Source organism: Sphaerodactylus townsendi, linkage group LG04 (assembly GCF_021028975.2).
Source record: "Sphaerodactylus townsendi isolate TG3544 linkage group LG04, MPM_Stown_v2.3, whole genome shotgun sequence".
Taxonomy (NCBI): domain Eukaryota; kingdom Metazoa; phylum Chordata; class Lepidosauria; order Squamata; family Sphaerodactylidae; genus Sphaerodactylus; species Sphaerodactylus townsendi.
Window position 1 is genome coordinate 73406571 of NC_059428.1, and position 27607 is coordinate 73434177.

At 43.2% G+C, this 27607-nt stretch overlaps 1 protein-coding gene across 1 annotated transcript; it reads right to left on the reverse strand.

Moving 5' to 3' along the window:
* DDX3X (DEAD-box helicase 3 X-linked) lies at positions 1-27607 on the reverse strand. The gene is made up of 18 exons (XM_048495109.1): positions 27439-27607; positions 26048-26105; positions 25353-25403; positions 20264-20395; positions 19047-19167; positions 14076-14240; positions 13893-13992; positions 12269-12404; positions 11705-11790; positions 6581-6679; positions 6339-6499; positions 6099-6243; positions 5667-5856; positions 5288-5469; positions 5085-5202; positions 3093-3249; positions 2601-2749; positions 1-2488 (listed from the first exon to the last, which is right to left on the reverse strand). Exons 1-17 carry the CDS (start codon positions 27481-27483, stop codon positions 2710-2712), a joined length of 1986 nt encoding a protein of 661 aa, XP_048351066.1. The 5' UTR covers positions 27484-27607; the 3' UTR covers positions 1-2488; positions 2601-2709.

A 27607-nucleotide genomic window follows, 5' to 3' on the forward strand; every position in this document is an offset into this window, starting at 1 on the left:
TGCATTTAAACTTTTTATTTTATTAAAATTGAGTAATGCACAGCACATGCAGTGCTAGCATCTAAACTAATACAATAAGCACTAAACCTACAGTGACTTGAAGTTCAAATCTTTACACTCAGCAAGTTTAAATCCATTCTTTGCATATGATTGAATCCTTATCTGAACTGAAGAATATTGCTGGCTGTAAAACTTGCTAAAATGCTATTGCTGAATGTACAAGTCACTGATTATGCCAATACAACAAAGATAACCACATGTTTGAGGATTGCAATGTGCCAGACATTCACTGAAAAAAACCACACAACTAAACAAAAACTCACGCAACAAACATATGAGAATCTGGACACTTCACATCAGTGTTTTGAAGTGTTTCATTAATATCTTAAGACAAGTGTATCAAAACCTTGGCATGTTTAATTTTAAAGTTGCCAATTTTTGCTTTGCTATCAGAAAGGTATGGCTACACTGCCAATGCCGGGTCTGCTTAATTTGACTTAAGAGTTTAATATGACTTAAACATTAAAAGCTCACACTACCCCGAAATATATAATTTCACGCATACGGTGACATTCAACATTCAAGTGCCAGTGTTTTTGTACTGTCTTTTGGTCAAGTTTCTTTAAACTTTCAAAGAATCACTTTTAGGCTTACAAAAATAAATATTTGTCAAAAATGTTCAATAAATATTACACAAAACTAGCAGCAAAAAGTATCTAGAAATCTGTCGTGTGCAAATAGTTTCTTCCCAACCATTATTCCCATGGTCCCAGTTTTAGAATCAAGTTCCTTCCTTAGACAAGCTGCGTTCAGTCTCCCGAGAGACAAAATAAGATTGGAAGTTAAGGACACGCACACAAGACATATAAAATTCTCTGAATGTGCAATAAAAGAAGTATTTTGTAAAAAGTTATGGGCAAAATGTACAAGGGCCTAAATCTAGACTAATTGAAATAGCACCATAACAAATGACCTCAAATACTGTCAAGTGCACCTACTTAAAAGTTTAGAACAAGGCACAATACACTTGAAAAGATCTATTGCACTTTAGGAGATTTTGCTGTTGTCCTGTGCCACCCAGACTAAGAGCTGGTAATGACTCTGGCCACAGAAGTTAGCTCAGAGGATCTACGTGGCAGAGGCATTTTACTGTTGGAAATACTTATCTTTGGCCAGATTCAGTATAACAGACTAATACAATGGAAACCTATGCAACTAAAACTGACTAAAACTGCACTTGCTAGCAGAATTGAAACCTTGTGCAGTTATGTACATTCCAACCTCTGTGATCTCAGAATTTGTTACTCTTCTGGAGCCATTTTACAAGTCTACAGTAAGCCAGTTACACTTCAACGCAGCTTGAACAGAGTAATGTGAATCTGCATTAAAATAAAGCCTGCTGCATAATTCTTCCTGTTCATTCCCCCTTGACCAAAAAACATCAACACTAGCATGCGTTAAGACCAAAAAAATCAGTCAGGCCCTTAAAAAGTGGGCCTGTCACTGTTGTGGTCAGCCATTCTACCATTTCAATTTTATATGGCAGGCAATTCTGAAAAGTCTAAGTAGATGAATTCTCCTAAAAACTATTTCAAGTTCAGACCTTTAAACGTTCCCTGTAATGTTCCTCCTCCGCTTGGCTAGCTCATGTTAATTATCTGCCTGAACACTGGAACTGCTGTGTTTACTCGCATCAACTTTGAAAACAGTGCTTTTATGTATGCATGTATCCATACACCACCTTATCATTATCATCATAACTGGAATGGCTTATTAAAAGACTATCAGGTTCTAAGTACCTATCCAGGATAGAGTGAGCAAATCAACTTTAACTTAGTACAGTTTTGCCACATTAGAAACTAATTCCATTGATATGCTTCAAGATGTTTTATTTTTCAAATCTCCAAGTATCAAAGCCCTAATGCAGGCCACCGCATAAGTTTTTTTTTTGTAGTATTTAGTGGATGAATCAATGATTCCTGTAAGTTGTATCACACCTGCGTGCCAAGGTTTGATTTTTTTTAAAGCCCAAGTTCAGAAATTTTGTCAAAACAATTGATAATCTTGGGCATTACTGAGCCAACAGGACATCAAAATAAAAAGTTGTCTAAAGTTAAAGGCACAGTACATTAACAAATGATCCTCAGTCACAAAATTATAAATACAGTCGGGAGTAGGGTGGGTGGGGAAGTTAATCCTGACTACAATGGAGTCTTTAAACCTTCTTCAAAGTAGGGCTTCTGTTCCTTCGTTTCTTGTTGTGACCTTGAGCTCCCTTAAAAAAAATTCAGTGGAGAATCACAGCTGGTAATGTACTGCGAGTTCTTGAAGCTACACAAGGTATAGTCTGGCTAAGTTACATGTGGTTTCCATATTAGCTTGTTTGGTAAGCATCTGCAGCAAGCAGATCAGTTGCCCCACCAGTCTACCCCCTGAGAGTTATAGTTTCCTCCATATCCGTCACTGTTATAGAAGCCACCATAGCCACCTGTTAGGACAAAAGTCAGAGAAATTAATGACTAGGACCATTTAAGTAAGCAGGAAATTAAATTACTTCTAATATTTACCTCCCCAGATCACGAATCTATAAGAAAGCTCACCTCCAAACCCTCTGCTGCCTCCATGGCCCCCACTGCCACTGCTGCGGCTACCACTTGCACGGCTGCTAATTAAACTACACGCTTGTGCAGAACTTATTAGTTTGTCTGGCTAGTCTCTTGGCACTAACCCCCCCCGGCTGAAGAAACGGCTGCAAGAGAAGAACAGTATTAGTACAGTCTGAAAAAGAATTGCTCTTTTCTGGTGGTCATTTACATCAGCTGTACTAATCACAGGTGATAAGTATAATTCAGCGAGTTACTACAATTTTCAAACCATCAGGCAATGTGTTATGACAGCTACACAACAATGCAAGCAACAAGTCCTGTTTTTAAGAAATACGCCTGATCTAATTGATGAGTGAGAAAAATAAACCAAATCAGATTTGATAAAACAGAACTGATAACTATGAATTAAAAAAAAAACGTTTTCCAGAGTTACCCAAGAAGGCAGCCTGAAGCATCCCCCTTTCTAGACCTAAGGAATAAAGTTACCCTTTAGATCGTCCACGACTACTTCCACCCTTGTGGTGCTGCTCATATGCCATGTTTTCTAGCCAAGATGGCACTTCTTGCTTAGCTTCAACAAGAAGATCTAACAAGTCTTTTGTAATGTTTATGTTCCTTTCATTGAAGAATGATGTGGCAAGACCTAAAGGAAAAGAGACCATTTTATTCATTGTTAAATAGATACCATCCTCAAAATCACCCTTTTACAGTCAATAGCTTACACATCTAAGGCAAATGGACAACAACTACTTTACAACAATTTTATAAGCAATTTACCAAAAAGGATTTAGATTCAACTACACTTATGCAGTATATTCTGGAGTAAAACATTTATAAGTTTTGAAGTGCACTATGGTGAAGTAGTTTCTTTTAGAAATACAACATTCAAACATTTTAAGGCCAGATCAAATGGGAAAACCCAGATTTTTAGAAGAATAGTACTGCATGTATTCTCTTCCAACCTGCAAAACTAAACTCAATTTACTATTTTAACATTAGAGATAACAGCTGTGTTTCAACACATTTACTAAATGTGTCAAATGCTGCAACTGAACAATACCTGTACACTCTACAAGCAAAACCCAAGCTGCTTTTGCAGATAAGGAATATCAAAAACTGAATATGTTTTGCAATAAAGCAAGTATATCACCCAGCAGAATAGCCTTGTACATCACAACAGGACCACCAGTATATTACAGATTTCTATCGTGTTTCCCCAAAAACAAGATTTGCCCTGAAAATAAGCCCTAGCATGATTTTTCAGTATTGTTGGAGGATGCTTGAAATAGAAGCCCTACTCCAAAAAATAAGCCCTAGTTATACATTCCCTGGCACAGCCCCCCACCCTGTTGGCTGGGCAAGTAATATGCCTCTACACTGAAGAGACAGAATGGCCATGGCTCTGTGCATAAAAAGAAGGTCATCTTCCAGCAGGCATGGTCCCGTCTTTGGGCTATATTTAAAGAGGATGGCGAGCACTTTGTAATTTGTAATTTTTAACTCCAATGGGAGCGAGCAAAGAAATAGCCTGAGCCCTTTGGGATAGGCAGGATATAAAACTAAAAATAAATTTTATTTTTTAACAGCATACCCACGAGCTTTTGCTAAATATGAAAATTATTAATTTGCATATTTAACAAAGGCTCATGGGTATGCTGTTAAAAAAATTTCAAATTCATTTTTATATCCTGGCCATCCCAAAGGGCTAAGGTCGGCAACAACATGTTAAACCTACATTACAGTTAAAAAGCATAATTTTAAAAATGCTCGCCATAACTTAAAAGATAGCTCAAGGCAGGACCATGCCTGCTAAGAGACAACCTTTTTTAACACACAGAGGCAGCCGGCCTATGTGTCACCTGGGCATCTGCAGAACTTGTGCCTGGCATGGTGGGGGTGTGGCCTTGTGGGTGGCATGGAAGACAGGCAGGCTTGGATGCCATTTTGCCCTGGGATCTGTTTCCCCTCCCTATGCCCCTGGGGTGCAAAAAGTAAGATATCCCCTGAAAATAAGCCCTAACAAATCTTTTAGAGCAAAAATTAATAGAAGACACCCTGTCTTATTTTCAGGGAAACAGGGTACTTCTAATATGTAACACAAGACTATTCAGGTAGAAACATATCCTTGAAAATACACTATATATTCACAGGACGCACATAATTCTCTCACATTAAAAAATCCACCCCAGAAATTTTCTTAAGAGTTCAGTGTTCTACACTCAGTTTTTCTCATGGAAAAATTGAAGAAATCCTGTGTGTGGGTATCCTTCTAAATTTCCCCCAGACTTTTGTACTTCTAGTTTTGATCTCTGATAAGAGGTTTTTCTGGCTGCAAAGCTTCAATTGGGGGCGGGGGTGGGGGGGGGAGAGGAGACAGTTGCAAGCTATCATTTGAGGACAGTGTAGCTCTATCCAAGAACAAACTCCACATTCAGGCTGGATGCTTTGTGTCTCAAGTTTACAGGAACGGAATCTTACCAAGGTTCCCCACACGCCCTGTACGACCAATGCGATGAACATATTCTTCTATGTCACTTGGCAAATCAAAGTTGATGACATGTTTTACATTTGAAATATCCAGGCCTCTTGCAGCTACCTAGTGAAGAGTGTCCAGAAGTGCACAATTATAATCCGTTCATTTCCTGTTGCCAATATGCATTTACAACTGAGACTATACTTACTGCAGTGGCAACCAAGATGGGACTTCTACCCGAACGGAACTGATGCAATGCTTCTTCTCTGTCTCGCTGGGAACGATCACCATGGATACTTGTACAAGCATATCCTTCATGGTACAGGAAATCTTCCAGGGAGTCAGCCCCTTTTTTAGTTTCCACAAACACCAATGTCAAGGAATCTTTGCCTACGTAATCAAATAATTTTTTTAGGACAAGAGCCACATATGTAGATATAGCACCACCAAGTGGTGAAAAATATAGTTGCAACACACAACTTAATACTAGTCAAGCTAGCTGCATGCAGATTTAAATATTCAAAGTAGGAGAAAACAGGGAGGAAAAGTCTGAAGCTTTTCCTCCACCTAACATAGATTCTCATTACCTGAGCCATTAGAGTTGTGTTGGAATTCTCCCAAACAGTCTTTACCTGTGGCATTTAGGAGGTCAAGCAGGAATGACCGTTTGTCTGACTCTTCCACCCACACTACTTTCTGTGTAATGTTCTCAGACGTAGAGCCAACTCTGCCAACAGCCAGAAAGATATATTCGTCTAAGAAGTCACGAGCAAGCATCTGAAAAGAGGAATACTGGATTCAGTATGACAGCTATCAATATTATGAGAATCAATAAAGAGCTCTGAGGATACGTACGAGAACTCTGAACACACACACTTGACTTCACAATATATTCAAGGAAAATTAATTAACCCGTAATGTTGAAATGGCTACTTCGGTCTGACCAGCAGAATAGTCCGGGGGCTCATGCTGGCTGTGAAACAACCACTTTCACCACAAACAAGCTAGTGAAAGGTTACCTGGATTTCCTTTGGAAAGGTAGCACTGAACATCATGGTCTGACGGACACCCTTTGGGGGCATAGTATCCTGCTCAACAATTCGACGAATCTGAGGTTCAAATCCCATGTCAAGCATACGATCAGCTTCATCCAATACCAAGTACCTGGAGTGCACAAAAAAGGCAGCCTTTATACATTCTGATGAGCACTGGCAAATGGGTTAGCATCATCATACAAGGTACGGAGCTATTAAACCTACTTGCAGAAGTCCAGTCCAATTTTTCCTCTTTCCATCATATCTACAAGACGTCCCGGAGTTGCAACAAGTAAGTGGCAGCCGCGCTCCAAGTCACGTATCTGTTGGCCAATGTCAGCACCACCATAGACAACACAAGGACGAACTTTGGAACGATATGCGAACTGTGGGAAGTAAATTTTATTTTTAGATTGTAAGGAGGCCAAGAATTATGCTGACAAGTTTGTAAAAGCACGCATGATTACCTTCCTGGCTTCTTCATAAATCTGCACTGCCAATTCTCTTGTAGGAGCCAAAACTAACGAGATTGGATATTGCTTACGACGTCCATATCTTCCATTTTCCTGAAACATTTAATACTCATTACAGTACTCATTACAATACTCATCAAGGTAACATTTCATTCAAGTTAAACTCCCACTGTTATTCCAAGCAGATGAGAGATGCTCACGTGGTTTCCAGGTGATACCTGACCCAAGCATACTATAATCATATACCATTTTCAACTGCTGCCACATCACACCCTCCATAACATAATGGCTCCTTTAGGAAGATTTAACAGTGAAGCACATGAACCTGTTCCCAAACCATGGCTTAGTCAAACAGTGGTTCCCTTCTACACTGTTTCCATTGAACTACAGTGTGCATTATTCAGAAATTAAGTATAAGTTTGTACGCATTTTCTATGTGTTTTAAATTATTTTAATGTGTGTTCGAGGAACACTTGAATAATAGTTTTTATATGTGACTTTCTTTTTGAATTTGTTAGCTTTTGGTGACCCTCAGGAACACAAAAAGGCAAGGATGTACATTTCACAAAATAAAATAAATCCGTTGCTACCAAATTACACCTCTGCTATCTGAAAATGACTCATGCTGGCACTGTGAAGGGTCATTCTCCTTTGAATGTGATGAGGACATCTTGAAGGTAGTTCCCATTGTCCCATCAGGGAGGTAGGAAATGAATGTTTTTCCGCTTCCTGTGGGGCAGGACCGCCCCCTTTGCTCCAGTTTGGAGATTTCAAGAAGCAGTAGCTCAAAAAACAACAAAGACTTGTCCAAAATATAACTTGGTCTCATAACAACTAGAGACCAGGAATAGGAACAAGAAGGAATAGCATTAACCAATAAGGATTACCTGCCACAATACGAACTGTTAGTAGCCATGGCTTGAAGAACGTTAGCCAGGGAGAGAGAAAAGAGGAAGAGACGATGACATGGGAGGGCAAGCTGTCCTCATTATGCTCAAAGGAGAAGGACCCTTAATGGGTAAGTGCCAATGGTTGTTCTCCCCTGAGCTGGAAGACATCTTGCAGGACCGCCCAAGCAGTGTCCCGTTAGTTGGGTGGGTCATCTTCATAAGAACATGCAACAGAACATGCAACCCTTGCGATCAAGGGCTGCATCAGAGAAGTTAAAAAGGTTGATTTTATAGTGTTTGATAAATATCAAAACAGAGGACCATGTAGCAGCCTTACAGTTCTCTATTGGTGAGTTTTTGGAAAGGACAGTGTTGGCTGCCGCTCCTCTGACGGGAGTGGGTCATGATGCTGGTCGGGAGTTCTAGCTTCATGGTCCTGTATGCCTCTACGATGCAAGACTCGAGGCTGGGGCTGATCGTGCTGTTAGAGACTGCTTTCCCCCTGTCGGGGGTGATTCTGAGATGAACAGGGATTGAGACTTCCAGAATGGATGAGTCCTGATGAGGTATGCCTTCCCTTGAACCTTCTGACGTCCAGGTTTGCGCAATTGCACCTCTTTGGGATGCTTTGGGTTGGAATCTGGTGTCCCCTGGGGGCTAAAGGGGGGGTTGGCCTGAGAACAACCATGTCTTTGTGAAAAATGCAGACGTTCGGATGAACCAATAGGGCTGCGAGTTCCCAGACACGGCGAGTGGAGATGATGGCCACACTGTCTTTAGATGGAAGATGCTGATGGGGATGTGAGTGATTGACTCAAAGGGTGGCTTCATTAGCATATTGAGCACCATATTGAGGCTCCAGGTTGGGAAACGGTGAACCTGAGGCTTGTCAATGGCCCCCTTGAGGAAACTAATGATGTATGTGCCTGTTGGTTTGCCAGTGACCTAGCTAGGGTAAGATGGTTGATGAGGCTGCGACTTGACGCCTTAAGGTGAAAGAGCGGATTCCAGGCTGTCCTGAAGGAAGTTTAGAAGGTTCAGCCAGGTTCAGGGGGTTGACTTTTCTTTGTTTGGCCTAGTGGACAAAGGCCTTCCACGTGGTGTCATAAATACAGTTAGTTGACTATCTCATGGAGAACAGCATGGTGTGGATGACACTGGCAGAGAGGCCAGCTGCGGTTAGCTTCCATTTGGCGGGGTCTGCATGGAAGTGGGTCCCTGGGTGTGGGAAGCTCCAGGGGTGGCAGAATAGATAGCTGGAGCAATGTTGAGAACCAGGGTCTTTGTGGCCAGTTGGGGGCCACCACTATGACCTCCGCCCACGAAAGGGACACCTTCCTCAGGAAACCTGGGAAGGATCAGGAATGGTGGAAATGCATAGAGAAGCACATTTGGCCATGAAAGGTCAAGGCCTTTACGTCCTTGTGAAAGTATCTGGAGAAGAACCTTGGGGTCTTGGTGTTGTTCTGGGTAGTGAAGAGGTCCACCTCTGGGATGCCCAGGCACATGGTTATCCAGGCGAACAGCTCCAACTTCAGGCTCCACTCTTCTTCCAAGATCAGTTGGCAGCTGAGCCAGTCTGCCTGGTGGTTGGCTGTCCCCTGGATGTGTTCTGCATACAGGGAGAGAAGAGTCTGTTCCGTCAGCCTTAGGATCTTAGATGCTTCCTGGTGGAGCACCGAGAAGGGTGACATCCTCCCCACGGCTGGTTGACGTGTGCCTTGGTGGCGATATTGCCCATCCGGATCAGGACATGCTTTCCCTTCAGGTGGGGTTGGAAGGTGGAAACGGCAAAGAAGACTGCTCTCAGTTTCAGGCAGTTGATCAGTAGAAAGGACTCCTTGAGAGATCATAGGCCCTGGGCTGGATAGTTTTCCAGTGAGGCTCCCCAGCCCCACAGACTGGCGTCCATGGAGACCTGCACCTGCAGGGGAGTCCAGTAGGCCTTTCCCTGCTGTAGGTTGAAGCATCTGGTCCACCATACCAGACTGCCCTTGACCTGTCTGGGAAGTCTGATGGTTGAGATGGCGCTTTTGGCGGATGTCATCTAGAACTGGTGCCAACAGCTGCTGTAAGGCTCTGGTGTGAAACCTCCCCCACTGCAGGGTATCCGAGGAGGGAGGAAAGGGCCACGAGGGACGATGATCTGCCGCAGATGGTCTGGAGGACCAATTCTCTGATCTTAGGAGGGCCGAAGAACCTGCCGAGTGAGGTGTTGATGATGATGCCCAGGTGCTCCAATCTCCGAGTGGGAACAAGAGAGTTCTTGTCTCCGTTCACCTGAAACTCATGGGCCTGCAGGCAGGCTAAAACCTTGAGTGTGCCGCTCTCTGCCTGTGAGGCAGAGGGGGATTGAATGAAAATGCCATCCAAGTAAGGGTGAACTGCCACACCGGACCAGCACAGGAGGACCACCTGGTTTACTAGTAACTTAGAGAAAATGCAAAGAGCCGAGGAGACCGAATGGTAGTGCCTTGAACTGATAGCGATAGGCGTTGACGCAGAACCACAAGAACCTCCTGTGCCCCTGGAAGATAGGGATGTGGAGACACACTTCTGTGAGGTCTACGGAGGCCAGGACCTCCAGTGGCTGGAGGGATTCCACTATGAAGCGGAGAGTTTCCATTCAGAAGTGCCTATGCTTGATGAAGTGGTTTACCTATTGGAGGTCGAGGATCCCCGTTGCATTTGGCCATGGTAAAACTATTGAATCAATGCCTTCTCCTCTCTCTGAGAAGGGAATGGGCTCTATGGCCTGAACTCTGTGGCGGCAATGCACAGCACGCAGGATGTGGGACCTATTGATTGGGTTCTCGGAGAGACCAGCATGTGGTTGGGGAGAAAGGAGGCGAATTCTGTTTTGTATCCTGAGGAGACTACTTCGATGGCCCAGCTGTCTACCTTGGACAGGACCCACTGGGGCGTGAGGGCTGTTAGTCTCCCCCACTACCCTGCAGGGTTTGGTGTCATGTCTTGCCTGCTGTGTTATCAAGATTGGGCTTGTCTGGTTTGTGGTTGAGCCTTCTACCAAAGGGTCCCTTTCATGACTGTTGGTAGGTGTGGTTCCAGGATGGCTTCTTTGAATCCTGGTGAAATCTGGGAAAGATGTTGTAGGGACAAAAATGCTGCTGTGAGGATGGTCATCTGCCTGGGCGCTTGAGGCTGTGAGGCATGGCCCTAGACTCCACCAAAATCCAATCAAGGGCTTTGTTAAAGAGCTTTGCCCCCTGGAAGGAGTATGCAGCCACAATATTCTTAGACTCAGCTTTCTAAGCAGCTCCTCTTGTTCTCGGAGCCTTGCCGCATCTTTAAGATGCTGCCCGGGGGGGGTGGGGTGGGGGGGCTGCCACATGGAAGGCTCCAAGGAGAGGAAGCGGGAAAGGTCAGAGAAAGGGGCCAGCAATCCTGGGAAGGGTTAGGCTGTAGGAACTTAAGAGTGAGGAAAGAAGGGAAGGAGGCAAAAGAGGAATAAATGTGCAAAGGAGGCAGAAAGGATTGACAGGGTGGAGCAAGTGATCCAAAAAGTGCTACTCCCCTTGGAGGCAGGAATCAAACTGGAGGAAAGGGGCAGTCCTGCCCCACAGGAAGAGGGGAAAGTTCATTTCCAGCCTGCCCAATGGGAACCACCCACAAGATGTCCTCTCGTTACCGCAGACCGGGCTGTGAAAGTAAAGGTCACAAAATATAAAATTATTTATAAAGAAATTATTTTATTTAAACCAACATAGGCTCATTCAGTATCAAGGAAAGAAGCGTCGAACAATGGAAAGGCAAGACCTTTTATAGAATATAGGATGGTTACACTCTAGCTTAGGGGAGAACATTGGAGTCACGGATCCCAAAAGGGCAGCCCCATCAAAGAACCAGGAGCCCAGCACACAGACATACACACACCCCAAGAGGCTTCCCAGTAGCATGGGGGAAGGCTCAAAAACTGAAAAAGCATCCTGTCTGAAAAGCCTCTGTGGGACTCAACAGAATTGGTATGAATTCCCAATTGCTAGTGTAAATTCCAAGCCAAGCCCCTGCTATGCCAGTGGTGGCAGGGGCACTGGAGCTGCATCCCAATGCCAGCAGAATCACGCCTCTGCTGCATTATATGCCCCAGGGAGGGAAAATCCGCCAGCACGGCCACGTGCCACTTCCACCGGCAGATTCACACCCCTGCTCTAAATGGGGCTCTTGGGCTTCAGGCAACAATGAAGAAAACGTTTGGACAAAAACTTACCTTCATAGCTCTCAAGGCATCACCTGGGCCATCTGCATATATTTGACTCAGTATAGGCAGAAGAAATGCAGCTGTTTTCCCAGACCCTAGAAGGAAGGTACATGTTTCGCTGTTGGTTGTAGCACTTGGAAGGTTTTTTAAATCGTTTTCACAGTATTAACTTTTCTACAGTGAGACATGATGGCTATCTTATTAAGGTAACTCACTTTAAGCTTAACTAGGTCATTTAATTTGTTTGCTGACTCTTACTGACACTATCAAGGTTAGTCTGCCTTGAATTTGCTAAGTTAACTGCCATTTACAAAATGGGCCACCGCTTCTTAAATCTCTTACCCTCCACCCAAAGGCCAATAATTACATAGACAGAATTCAGAAAAGTTATCTGAGGATAGCACCTTTGAACCAATAAATGTACCCACCAGCATTTGGACAAACTATTCTATTGTTCTTTCATGAGATCTACTTCCCTGTTAATTACATTCCCCTTTAATGAAGCATGTACAGCTATTAATGCAACTCAGGTGTTTAAGCAGCACATTCCAACACAGATCTGGAGAGACATACCTGTCTGGGCACAAGCCATCAAATCTCTCTTCTCTTTGATGATAGGGATAGCATATTTCTGCACTGGAGTAGGTCGAGTGTAGCTGGTGAGCTCAATGTTCCCCATGATAATTTCCCCCATGTCAACATCACTGAACTACAAGTGTTTGAAATTGTTAAGAGGGACAGGTGTTATAACACACTCACACAATGCAGTCTTCTGCTCTGCTACTAGGACTTCAAGTTTAGACTCAAGAACCTACTAGTTCTAACTAAAAATACAGCACAGAGACTTGCGCAAAAACGCATGTACACAACAGCAATCAGAGGCATATCTATAAGCATATCTGCAACAGACAAAAATTTTGGTTTATTTTTTCAAAAACCAGCACTATTTCAGTTGTACTGTAGTGATATTTTGACAGGTAAAGGTGATCTTGTAAGTTTCTGCTTTCATGATCTATAGTAGTAGCTCATGCGGTAGAGCCAAAGACACCACATACCTAAGCTCGGCTCCCAACAGTCATGTTTCAAAGGACTGGGTCCAAAGGAACAAGCGGAGGTCCGTGAACGGAGTATCTTTCAATTCCCTCTGCAGACCACTGCACTCTGAACCCCCTGCTCCTAAACGACTCACTTTACGCAAAGGTCTGCAGATAGTCTAAAAAAGATGACCCTGCTGGCAAACCGTGGCTTTGGATGTCACCTACTGACTTGGACCATGTCTTTTGGCAAGTGGAAAAAGAGGTTAACTCCCACCTTCTACTGCAAAGGTCACTTGTACTCCCCCAGTGCTCCTCTGACCTAAGCGGCACAATTGGCAAGAGTCAAAAAAGCTCCATTTAATACAGTTATGCTAGCACTAAATGGTCACAGTGTGAGAGAATCTGGGCCTGTAACAGTTATCTACCTTTAAAGCCATTAACAATCTGGGACTCTCACACGTAGAGGTTTAGGGCCACTTACCTAAACAGATGGTTTCAAAGACTTGCCTTGAAAAGGATTCTCAGCTTTTAACACGTTGCTACTTCCAATTCAATTTGCTGGAACTACGTTTTACATCCATGACAGCTCCTGCTTCCCCTAGCATCAGGCAATCAGCCTGGCTAAAGTCAGACCATAACAGGTTTCTGTTACTACTGCCAGTCCAGGATGTTACTACTGCCAGTCCAGGATGCAGACATTTCCCCCAAGTCAAGAAGACTCCAGGTATGCAGACAAATGGACTTCATCATTCACAAAAGTGAAGGAGAAAGCTATCAAATCACCCTGTCAGTTCAGTCAGATTGATAAACCCTGAGCAATATTGAGAGGAAAAGGGTACACTCCCAGAAAGCTTTTAAACAGAGATGTTCACCTTTTATTACATAGTCAAAATATACAAACTACTGCAGCACAATTAAAAATAAAGGTTCAGTCACCCCTCCTATTTTTATTATTAAAGAGAAATTAGAAGATGCTAGAGATGAGCAACTTCTAATGTGACTTGTTATCAGATTTTAAAAAGTGCTAGCAGAAAAGCTTTAATCACCAACTCCTGTTCTAATTCCAATTATCATTTACACTCAAGAACCTAGGATTATTGTCATTTCCTCTAGGTACTCTACTTACAACTTAATCCAGCTTTCCCCCGATGAATACTTACACTTTCAATGTGTGGAGGGCAGTTGTTGCCTGTTGCCTCAACTGGAATGTCATCATATTTCTCAAAGTTAATGCCAGTGTTCCCACCAGCAAAGAGCTCCCTAGAGTAGATATATCAACAGTGTCACACAGTGCTCAGCGTGTGACATAAGCAAATGACAAAATGACAAAAGTTAATACTCACTGCTCCATACGTTCACTTGGTGCAAGTGGTTTGGACCAGTCATCTTCATCACACTTGTCAGACCAACGACTGTTCCCACCACGTTCAAATCTTCCAAAGCCGCTTCTGTCACCACGAGTGCCAATGCCATCAAAATCACTGCCTCTTCCACCACGCTCATCAAATCTAATCACACACAGTTCAGTTTCAGCTTCAGTTTAAAACAGTTTTCCATGAAGTGCTGCAACCAAATACTCACTGGTATATTTGCCTTAATTCTACAACCCTCCATTTCTAGAGCTTCAATTTCTAAGGCAATTTTTTATCATTACCCATACCTGAGGAATGTGCAGATTAATGAAATACCACCTGGCAAAAATGAATACTCTGATTACAATGTTCAGGAACTCAGATTCTAAGCCTGTCCTATACTGTTCCCTGCTGAAGCCGCCCTCCTCTGAGCACAAAATTCTAATTCAGTTACTTCTGTAGGCCATCCCGCTCTAGTCATAGAAAAGCTCTATTCCACATTCCTACTTTCACACCGTCACACTGTTAATCTTTTTTTTTGAGTAATGGATGACTTCACACCACTTAGCCAGGGTAAGTCCAACACGTCATTCTCCAGCAGCGGGGGCTCACTCACCCAGGTTGGTTACGTACCAGAGCAACCATACTAAGGTGGGACACAGTAAAACACCATGAACTGTGCTTATGTACAAAGTTTACCTTGGTCCTGCTGCATGACTTCCCTCCCAGAAACACCTTTGATCAATTCTCAAATCGACACTAAAGTCGAAAAGATGACCAAGAAACAGCATAACAGATTGCCCCAATAGGAGCCTTGGTAGCAAGCATGGGAAACTTAACTGCTGGCTTGGTCATTTAAATATGCTGTAATACTGCTAGGGACACTGCAATTTTGCACCTCTCTTATGCAGTCCGACAATGAGGGCTGCGTTTGAAGCCCTTCTACCCAAGCAGTTTTTTGCTGTGTTGTTTTACAGCACAAACCCAGAGACTTTCTGATGATGACCCTTTGTCCTAATGCAAAAAACAAAGAGCCCCTCACCCATCAATTTTGTGCCATTCCTTCTCCTTTGGGAATGTTGGCACTGGGCAGAATGACTGCAGAATGATGACTTAGGTGCAACCATCTCCCCACTGTAAACATGAAACCAGAATCTGGTCTGAGGGTCCAGGAATCATTTTGGAAGGTGCAGAATTCCCATGCAAAACACCTACCTCTGATACCCTCCTGGTTGATACTACGGCAACCAGAAAGGAAACACCTTCCAAGAGAGGCCTTTTTGATTGACCATTGTCAAGGGTTCCCAATTGAGTCCTAAACACTTTGCCCAGACTCCATGTGGAATACGGAGGTGCTAGATGGACAACACCCTTTGGAAACTTTCTAATTAGTACATTGGAAGCTAGGGGTCTGCACCCCAGAATTGCTGCTACTGCAGCAACTTGCCTACTTAGGGTGTCTGTGTTGAGCTCCGGCTATGCCAGGTATAGCACTTCAATATCCACACCCTTAATTGCAGCTGACCAGCCCTCAGGATGAATAAGTTTTTCTCAGCCCAATATAGAAGGATGAGAGATTCCTGATGGAGCAAGGATGCCTTATTTCCTCTCTGGCTATTAATTTGGGCCTTGGTTGAAGTATTATCTATTTGGAGTAATATATGCTGCCCCTTTGCTAACTGACTGTCCTTAATGCTAACCAGTTTAGACATTGTCTGGCTTCCTGGACAGTCTTCCTGGTCCGGACAATGAACACCCCAGCTACCTGTACTGGTGCCTGTTGTAAAAAAAGACCTGGCATATGTGCACCAACTCGATTCCCTGGGCCAGCTGTGCAGGTAGAGTCCACTGCCATCAGTGTCCACTCTTCCTTGCTAGATGTCTCTAGAATGGACAAGATGTCTATTGCTAAGATCTGACATGCAGTCTGCCCTGTGACAAACTGCTCTGCTGGGCAGCCTGCAAGACAGACCTTAGCAATTCCATCCTAAAGCTTTTCTTTGCTACACACAGCTTGAAATATTTGAGATTCAGAATCATCTGCCACTCTCCCAACTTTTGGGGCACTAAAAAGAAAGGGGAAGAAACTCTCTTCTCTCGATCTCTTGCAAGCACCTATTGGACTTGTATCCCCAAGGTGTTGAACATCTTTTTAAAGAATTGCTGCCTTTGCACTTTGGGATGAGAACTCTCTGAAACATGCAAGACCAACTGTGTGACTCCCAATCCTGGAGAGTTTCAGGTGTCCTCTAAATTTGAAGTCAGACAAACAGAAGCAGGATTGTTGCCATTGCGGTCTTGCTTTTTGTGTGGGCATGTCTTGTCTTGGAGTCTGCCTCTGAACAAATAGTTTCTAGAGCCCCCAGGCTCCCTCTGGTCTCTGGCTGACAAGGAAAGAAGACTCCCGCTCTGGCCATCCATGTTCTTAGTCACCATGGCGACTGAAGATGGCATCACCTTCTCCCTTGTTTCCTCAAGGACCTAGTCTAAACTTGTACCTCAGAAGAGAAAGCTTCCCTCTGGACTCTCCTGCTGGTAAGTTAGCCTTAGTCCAGGTTTGTTTGTTTTTTTAACAAGGCTATAGTTGACTAGGATGCTCACTGCCTGGGCCTCAGCACAATGTAGCCTATTGTCTAGGAATGTGTCAGCCGCTACACGCGCAGCTCTCTGTGTCTTTAGAAAAGATCTTCAAAGTGTAGTTACAGTAATAGTGGGAGGATATGTCCAGGCTCTGCCTGGAGACCAGCAATCCAAGCAAACACGTGTTCACACTTGAATAATTAAAAATAAGCTTGTATAATGTGTTACTTAACATAAATATGTACACAAGCTGACAGACCTACTGGGGATTGAACCTGGAACCCATTGCAGACAATGCAGAAGCTCTTCCACTGAGTCACTGGCCTTTCCCTAAACTACCTCAGATACATGGAAGAGATCATCAGTCCACACCATTGTTGCACTGGCAAAGTAGATATGGCTACAGGGATTTTTATGGCCATAAAGGCAACCTCATGCGCTTGCTTGGGCCCTGAATCATTTTTGACAATTCAACTGGTCCCCAAGGACACTGTCTACCAACTCAGCTAATTATTATTTCCTGGCCTCAGTTGTCAGTGTGTAAGTTCTTTCAAGGGTATACCTGATGAGGCAGTATAATCTGGAGAAGCCCCCTCTGCTTTGATGGGGCTTCCACAGGTTCAGATGTGGGGCAGCCCTGAATGGGGGGAGCTGGCTTTGAGGATTTCACTGTTGAATATCCTAGTGAAGTATTTCAATGGCCTTGCTTTCCTAGAAGAGCATTAGTCAATGAAAGGTTAAAATATGCTGCACTAAGCAGAGCTGCCCAGGATCAAATCTGGGGGTTTCTGCATGCAAACCAGGCATTCCACCAGAGCCACAGCCTCTCCTTCCAAACGGTTGATGTAGTCAAGGCAGCGTAGCTGTTAACTTCTTAAACAATCTGGTACAATGTTCAGATTGAACAAAGGACTTCTTGTTTGTCTTTTATTTCCTCTCCTGACCACTCTTCCTCCCTCCTTCTAAGAGGTTGAAAGAACAGCGATGGTAGATGCTGCATCCCAATGCCCTCCAAGAGATTTGTTGTTTATATAATCCTTCCCTTCTCTTTAACATGCTTTGCAAAAAAAGGCAGGGAGAAAGCAGAGGTTTCTTGTCTGAGTTGTTGCCCTCTTGGGCTCGCATTAGGGGATCGAGTGGTCTCTACTCCAGAGTTTTTGCAAGGAGCAGGCAATCAACTTGTTAGCAGATCCACACACCCTTCCCCAGTGTTGGTGAGTTTGGAAGGAAGTTATCCCCAGCAGAAGTTCCAAGGGTTGCTGGTGCCAGGTTTGGGGTTGAATGGGAAAAGGGCACTATAAATAAAGGCAACATCACCACCTTTTCTGGGCTTACTGGCTGCAGGAAACTGCCAGGAGGTACCTGTGGCCAAGTTGGAGGCCTGGGCAGGAATCTGTCCGTGAGTGGCAGAGACCATACCCAATGGAGGTGGTATAAACAAGCTGAGTCAATTAGCACAACCTCCCTCTTCTGTTGTAACAGCCTTCAAAGCCAAAGGAGGGCTTGCTGTATTCTCCTGAGGCAAGCCCAAGTTAATGGGATCTATTGGGTCACAGGAGCGTGGTACTGGTCCCTGAGACCCCTGGACAGCAGCTCTTTCAACAAAGGAGGAAGGCTGATAGCCCTGTGATCCTGCCTAAGCCTGAGGAGATGGTCCTTCCAAAGGATCCTCTCTCTGATCCGAGTTCTCCAGGTGAGATCTGTTCCTTATTGTCTCCTCCTTTGGATTCCTGACGAGGTCAGGCAAAGAAAGTTGAGGATGAAGATTCCTTTGAGGAATTTTGTTGACCCATGAGGAGTATCAGAACACTCTTTCCTTTATAGTTCTACTTAGTGAAACTAGGAAACTGCCTGAACAGCAGGGATTTTCAGACTGGAGAGGGATGGCCCCCTACAGTCCCAGAGATTATACGAATAAGTTACATAGCCCTGCCTGAACAGTTGGAGGCATGACCTAACCAGCCTGGATGACTGAGCCCCACTGTTGGAGAAGATCTGTTTCAGCCATTTGTTAGGATGACCTGAAAGTCTTATCCAGCAAACTACATCATTTATTCGCAGCCACACAAAGCAGAGGAAGACTGTCAGTAAATCGTTGCTCCCAACAACTTAAACCTTCTTCAATACCATAACATCTTATAGCTCTACTTCCAACAATTTAGAATACTATCACTATAAACATTTTAAAAACATACCAATGTTTCTCCTCCGTGCCCTTTTGGTGTCTGAAATTACTACTATTTCTAGTTTTACGCCCAGCGGCTGAGTGAATGCAAGAACTAAGAACTTAACTCAGTTTCTAGACATTACATCTTTTTTTTTACTGACATTCAGTGCTGAAGAATGAAAACATGGGCAATTTGTACTTGCTCAGTCACCAACCTTCCCCGTGAGCCATTTCCACGGTCACCAAAGAAGCTGGATTTTCCTGAACCACGATCACTTCTTGCACCGAAGCTACTGTATGCATCCCTATCTCTTCCAGCATTCCATCCATCAAATCCTAGGGAAAACAATCACCAATTGAAAAAACTTTTCTGAAGTATAAGTCAACCTGAAAAAAACAAAATTGCCTACGATCCCACAATCACCATGAAGGTTTCTTAGCACCTAGCAGCCAACATTCCCAATAATTTATTGGCAAAAGCAACTGTTTGGAAAAAATCCTCAGACACTGTGCATTTTATTACAAACAAGCCATCAGAATCATCTACTGCTTATGAGATGGTCACACACTGTAAACACTAGATTTGGTTATGTTTATCTCCTACACATATACGCCCATCAAGGACTTTAGGGTAGCATATATATAGCATGAGGTGGTCTTACACCCAGACACTGAAGAGACCTATATGTGTTAGCTTGAACAAGGCCACTGTATTCTGTGAAGGTCAACCATTCCTTAGCCAATGCTACAAAATGTTCATGTTTAACATGCTGTACCTATTGATGCTTCCATACAGCAGCAATCCCACTGCCCAAAAAATACCCAGGTCTATACCAAATGAGGATTGCTTCCACTTTAGCCACAAGCATGTGGCAGGATTATTAGGCAAACCTTGCTTGACAGTTCATAAAATTTGGAATGTGAAATCTTGGGATGACATTCATTTTACATGTTTACACATACAACAAACTAGTATTTGTAATGTGGGCTACAAATGTGGCAGTATCACTTTCTGCTACCCAGATGTAAACTTTAGGTCAGTGTTTAGACAGTGGCATTGAATGACCTGGAATAAAAGTTCTTTAGATGAAACTCTGAAGCAAACTGATGAGCAGGAAGCCCTTAGGCACAGTGATACTGAAATGGACCCAATTCTGGCTCCATATGTCTCTATGGGATTATCTTGCTGTAGCTGAAATCATACTTCCAAGTTCCCACATAAATAACCAATGGCATTAAGCCTCTATTTCAGCAACATTCCAGTGTGGCAGAAAAACAGCTTTCAAAAGTCTCCAACTTCCATAAGAAGTCTCAGTTTCATGTTACAATACTGTGATCAAAGTTCTCTAGAAAAATTAATCGTATCACTTAGAAGAGCAGTAGTGGATACTAAAAAACTGTTGGATGAAACGTGACTGGTCCCCACGCCCACCTCTGTCATCACGTCCAGATCCTCCTCTGGATCCAAACACACCGCGATCACGATCGTAGCCATTCATCCGGCTGTCACGATCATATCCATTCATATAGCCATTACCTCCACGAGAGTCCCAGCTGGGGGAATCTTTGGCAGAGAATAAAAAGTTAAACAATTAAAAAGTTAAATGCCACTTGTGCTAGCAAATAAATTTTTGCAAGCTCCACAGCACTAATGTGACTTTTGCTGCCAGAAGTCTTTCCTTGGAGAAAGAACGGCTCAGACCCCAAGAGCTGGTTAGAAATGCAGGCCTTCACTCAAAGTGCTGCATTCAGGTAGTACTTATGAAAGCGACAAATCAAGTTTACAGAACACTGTGCATTTAGCTAAGCCAAGGTTTTCTAAGACAGACAATGCAATAGTTCAGGTGTATTAGTGCACCAATACTTGCTGCCATGCTATAAGCAAAAGCATGTTCTCAGGAAAGCTAATCAAACCGTTTGAAGTAGGCTTCAAGAACCTACGCTAACCTCAAACATATTTCATGCACACAGCTACCTTATTAATTGCATTTGTGCATTGTTCTATTCTACACATTCTCAAATAAAATTAACTTTCAGACTATAGCCTTTTTAGTTTATTGTGGCGAAGTCCTAAAATACCTAAAGGTCTGACAAGCATATCATAAACCTCAGCTGATGTCCGCATAGGATTCATCACAAAATGAAAAATGACCTACAGAGGTTCATGCCATAATATATTCACAATACTAACTTCTAAACCTGTATCACGTGGGCTACATTAGGTTACCTGAACAAACAACTGCAACTATTTCTGATTTATAATGAACAAAGACAGCTACAAGAGCTCTCTGTTGAAAGGGTTGGTGCCTACAAAAAGTTACATAAATACACTTGAAAAGCATTCATTGGAAAACTTAAGGCATAAAAGTATTTTGGACAGGAACACCACAGAAGTACAAGCACCCAGATGAGGAGGGAATAAAAGTTGTGTCCACTTAAGATGATAGCATCAGTTTATTCGCTTTTAGGCTGTTGGTGGAATAAGCTTTTAAAGAAACTAATCTGATGTCTAAAATTGATTCTAGCCAGTATAGCAAATCATTATTCATATACCGCTGTCTGGTAAAATTCATTCCGGCCAGCACATAGATGTTGCTTGTTTCATGTAGTTGTGCTATAGCAAGCTTGCCAGAAAATCCTCTCACATGGCCAGACAAGTTTCCAAACCCTAGCCCACCAACAAAACCTCACCCCAGCACCAAAAGCTTGGATTTTCCAGGCCTGAACATTAGAAATCTTCTATTATTGAATGACTGGAAAATCGTTAGAGACTGCATGGCTGTTAAGCTTTATTTTGCAAACATTACAAATACCTTCCACTTACCTCTGTCTAACAACTATTTAAAAAAAGTAACAATTGTAAACAGTATTCAAATATACAGTTTCCCATTGCGGCTTTTCACTTTATACAAAGAAAAACAAAGTCAGTATCCAGTTGAATTCTTCAGCTGTTAAAGTGTAGGCAAAAGACATGCCTGACAACCTGCTCTAAGGAATAAAGCTGTATGCTCTTTTGTTAGTTGATTGCAGTTACTGCTATGCAGTATGCTTAGAGACATGCTATCAAATGACAAACTCCAGCCTGGCACCAACTTACAGCATCTTGGAGGTGGCACTGCCGGATTGGAATAGTAGTTTGCTGTATAGGCATTTCCTGCTGCAAGAAAGCCATGAAAACTCCCAGCATTATGATGCAATTCAATGTTTAAAAAAACATAGCATACTACCATGATTTTCTAATCCTGAAAGAACAATGCTTCTTAAAACAGAACATCTGTGTTAAACAACTTCACTAGCATGCCCACAAATGCTCTTGGAGAGCAGGAATCTTCTTCCTCAACGCTCACAATTAAGCAAGAAATTAGGTATCACATGACCAAAACCATTGCCACAGTGGAAAAAAATTGTTTTCTGTCTCTTATCAGCTCAGATTAGAAATCTGTCCTCTAGCTGCACACCTGGTTGGGATGCTCAGAACCACAGCCTTTCCCTAGATTATCCGAGGGAATCATGATATGAGTGTAATAAGTCACAATGCCACACCCCGGAAAGAGTATCAATCTCCATGCTTGTGCCATATACTTCAGGGCCACCAACATGTGCAACGTCAGATGCTGGAAACTTCCCCAAGTCTATGGAAGACAAAGGAGGCATGATCACTCACCTCACAGTTAGGTGGCTCTCAAGTACAAAGAAATGCTTGCTTTTCCCCTCAGTATGTCCCTGTACTTCTTGAGATGAACCGCACTGCACACAATTTACCTTGGAGAAGGAGGCACTGGTAGTAGATGAGAATCTTGTGGATTCTGAACATGTTCTTGAAAGGCTAATGCCTACACACTCTTACAGAAGAATAAGAATGTGGCTCATTGGTTGATCTCATCAGAACTCAGAAGCTAACTAGTCCTGGTTATTATTTGGATGGGTGACTTCCAAGGAATACCAGGGTAGTGAGACAGAGGTAAGCAATGGCAAACCACATTCGTCTTGAAAAACATCTTGTCTTGAAAACCTTATGGGGTCACCTTAAGTCAGCTGTGACTTGATTGCACCAGAAAAAAGAATGGTGACTAAAGTAACCATTATTACTCATAACTCCAATCTTTTTTTCAACATCTTTGAAACATTAAAACCTTCACACTAGAAAGATTCTAATGTTGGTACATAGAAAATAATATTAACAGCCACAGACTCAACTGGAGGTCACAATCACTCCCAATGGTCCACAGATGTCTGCTGTACCAAAAACCAATAACAGGAACTTTTTCCCAAGCAAATATCCTTATCAGCCCAACTATAGACTACTACATGGAACCAAATAAAGTATTTTTCCCCTAAATTCAGCTATGTTCTTAATTAGGTAAATATCCAAGAGTGCACCAGCATGGCATAGTACTAAGAACTGAGATTACGATCTAGGAAACTCACTCTGCCATGGATGCTCCCTATTAAGAAGTACCTAGATAGGAAAAGTGCCTCATTCAAGGATAGATCATCTGCTTTGGAAGCCAAGGACTGCAACTTAAATTCCAAGATACCACAGTTGAAGAATCCGTGGGTAACGGCACCGTGAAAGGCCTCTGCATCAAATGGGAGAGTTGCTTCTAGTAACATGACTCGAACACAGGTCAGTAAGCTAACGTGGCTGCATAGTCACTCCTAGCTTTAGTTTAATGCAAATATCTCAAGTTCTCAGTTGCAATATATTAGCCATTACCTAGGGATCAGCCATTGAAACACACACAATGTCTCTGAAGTGGTACTGCCAATGAAGAGAAAAGGGAATACACGAAGACAGTAGCATCTGTCTCCAAGAGAATCCAGCAACATCATAAGACATAGTAAGACTCACCAAGTTAACTACTGCAATGAGTCTCTGTGCAAAGAGAACCACTTCTATTAGCCCTTTCCACTTTCTGTGCTGCCTTACCAAGGTGAGAGTGCAAGAGAATGGGAAGCATTTCCTGAAGCCAGTGTGAGGGAGCAGTTCACCTGTCTTTGCCAGGGCCACAGAACACTGTTGCTTGAACATTCAAGGGGAAGGATATGTTACCAAAAAGGACAGCTAGGAATGGGAAGCTGTCAGATCACTCGTTTTGGGAGGCAATGAACCGGCTCTTCTGTGATTTTAACACTGCCTTTTCCACAAGCTCATCACTACTGAAAATTACTTCTCTGCTTTAAAACCATCTTTACAGACGACTTCCCTGATTGTACTAAAGCTAAAAATACCATAGCATGTTAATCTGTGTTTTCACATAAACACTGCTTTGACCTTTATTTTACATACATTTATATGTATTGTTAGAAGTTTTACATTTCATAGAATTTTTCTACGTGCTGTTTGGCTGCTTCCTTCCTACCCCACGTATTACTAAATTTTATTCTGTTCTAATAACAGAACAAGAATTAAAAAGAGTAACTGAAGTAAAGCTAATTCCCTGTGAATATGTTTCCATAACTGTTTACTTTTCACCATTCATGAGAAACCATTAAACGAAAAGCTGGCACTCCTATCTATGGTACTGTAATGAACATTTACAACGGAGTCCTCAACACGTACTGTTCAGGGTACTAGTCATTGCTAAGAGGGAAAAAAATCTAGACTTTAAAAAGCTTTAAATGCTTTTAGAAGACCAAGAACTGCAAACATATCTAAAGTCTTTGTTACAAAATTAAAGCTTTATTAGCTATTTACTAATGATGTCTAGACATTCCATATAAAATTACTTTCTAGCTTCCTTTTCTGTCCAAATTGACTTTTACAGCATGTATAACGGATTGGATGAAAGTTGTAGTTAATTATAGTTTGACAGAACTCTTACCAAGTGAGACAGCTTAAGGTTGGATTCAATAGAGCATTGCTGTTAGCAGAATGAATCCACAAGCTACAGGACTTACAAGATACGAACCACTTATTTTACTACGTCGAATGTGTGTGGTTTACTACCGTGCTACATTCAATGTTAGATTTAGTTATAACTATTTGATACTCAATGAATTATGTGTTTCTCCTCTACCTTAGGACACTCAGTGTTTGACTGAATACAACTATGTTCAAATAAACAATACTGCTTATTTCATTCCAAGCACATCGTCTTCTAAATAGGTCACACTGCCAGTCTATTCCGCAGCTTATCTATTTCAAACTCATTGGGAAGATAACTCAGGCTCCAACACATGAGACTAATTTTTGCCACCCAAACATACTAGTCTTACTTACCTGTTCAAACACTGGTCACCTGCCCCTTTACCTAATTAAGGAACCTTAGAGCATATTAGCCATTTTAAGTGTCACCTTACTTATGAGAACATGTACAATTCTACTGTACATTGATTTATACAAACTGCAGAAATAAGCACACATTTGAAACAAAATCCCTATTCTAAGGATGTTCCTAGGCACTACTACAAGGGATCAATATATTCGGTCACCAAGAATTCACAGGCTTTTTCCTATTCCAGCAACTGATAGCCAGAAACAGTGCTATCCCAACTGGCATATTCTTGTACCAACATACCCTGTTTTGAAGCTTCTCTGTTCCGCAAGTGAGGAGGAATATACCGGCCTTCTAAAAACAAGAAGATATGTGTTAATGTCAATAGATTTTATACAATTATTATTTTATATAATAAGATACTTTGATTGAAAACTACATTCCTACTTAATTTCTCTTAAGAGACTACAGAGTTCTAATTCCACTTTCTAGGAAGAAATATGCTGTGATATGGTACAGCCTCACTCCAATGTTTATACTTACCCAAGTCAAAGACTTTAGAGTGACTATGCAAAAAATTACTTTGGCAAATACTAATGATGTCAGTAGTACAGGAAAAAATACATTAATTCTATTTCAGCAATCAGTGCCCTCAATGCTTAAAAGTACAACATCTCTTTACATGTATTTCCATGAAATCTTACCCACTCTAAATGAGGCTAACTCTGATTTTACAATATTTGGTCCATTCATACAAGTCTTTCAGTCAAGTACAACTTTTTAAATAAATGAAATATACCTGGATGGAATCCAGTAACATCTTAAAGACCAGTAAGAGTTTCAGTATTTAAGCGTTCCAGAGTCAATGGCCCTTTTGTCAGACATGAGTAGAATTCGTGTTAGTCTCTAATGTGCTACTGGAACGTATGCTGCCTCACACTAAGTTTACTGTACAATATCTTAATTTAATATTGAGTCATCTAAATTTCTATACTCACTGCTTGCTGTACCTCCTCCACTCTGATCGTCTGAAGAATTCAAGTCTAGACCAGCAAACTAAGAATAGTAAAAAGTAGTGTTAGCTAATTGCATCTTAAATCCTCAAATGAATATGTCTACCAAAACAGTGTTTCAAATCAGCCCTTTTCCATTTCCAGTGTTCAATAATTAGCTACCTGAAGCAATCAATCATGCAAACCCCAAAATATGCCCAGTATCAGCATTGATGTCATACATACTGTCAAAAATGCGTTCTTGATATAGGTTTATGAGCAGAAAAAGCCCTCCTTCCCACAACAGTAGCCACAGAAATAGAACACCCAGAATACTTTGTTTAAAAAAAATCAAACCCATTCTGACAAAGACCTTGTTAAGCACCGTGATCCTGTCTATTTGAGATTAAAGTTAACCGTATCAGGCAGGGCACCAGCACCGTATGGATCAAAAAAGAAGGGATGCTCGTTTTCTTTATGCCCCCCCTTCCCCGGTGTTTACGGCTCCAGAGACTCCACTGCAGGGAAGGGCGTCCATGGCTTTCACTGGCTGCCACTAATCCGGCAGTCACGTGGCTCCTCCCCCCTCCTTGCCCGACGGGCTCAATGACCTACTTTAGGAGCCGGCTGGAGCCCAGCGCTGCTCGCAGGCACCCCCTTCCCCCCACCCCGCGCCTCATACGAGGCAAACTGCAGGCGGAAAGCCACCCTTCGCAGGCGAAACGAGAGAAAGCGGAAGCAGGATCCGGCTCCCACAGCACGCCGCCGCCCTCCCCCACTCCTCTCTCGCAGGCCGCGAGGACAAAGAAGTCGGGAATGCGCGCGCGCGACAGAAGCGGCGCCATTGGGGCTCCCACTCAACACCCCCCCCCTCCGGTGTGGCAAGCACGGAAGCTGCGCACGCGCGGGTCTCTTCCACCCACCCCCTCGCTTCGTCACACGCACAATGGCCGCCGTTGTCCCCCACCCGCTGCTATGCCGTCCGCGGCCACCAGGGGGCCCGGCTGATGGAGCCAATCTTACACCCGCACAAAGCCCCTGGAACAGGCCAGGCCTCGCTCAGCCAGGCGGCGTTTGGCCTCGACCGCCCTCCGCGTCCGCTCCGGCACGGGCCCTGTCCATTCATTCACCTCGCCCTTGCTCCTCCAATTCACCGGAACCCGATCAGGATTTAAAGCACTATACGCCGAAGAGGCAGCCTCCGCAAAAAGGAACTGCGTCACACTTAAATGCGCCACTACGAGACCGCCCGAAGAGAATAAGGCGAAAGGCGAAAAATGGGGCCTAAGTATCACAGAGCACCCTCACAGGGCTTGCGGACCAGATCAATCGGCGCTGGGTGGATGAGTAATCCCTCGACGCCCCCGACCAGCCCCGATCTCTCCGCGGCTTCTCACCTGCTGATCTAGACCGAGGGCATTTTCCACAGCCACATGACTCATAACGAGAGATAGTCTCGGGAGGTCCCGCTCCGCGCAGAGAAAGTCGGATTCGCCCGGTGGAGAACTAGCCTTCGCTGCTCGGGTTACCGTCCGCTCGAATCGCTCCTCTAACTGAAACCCCCCG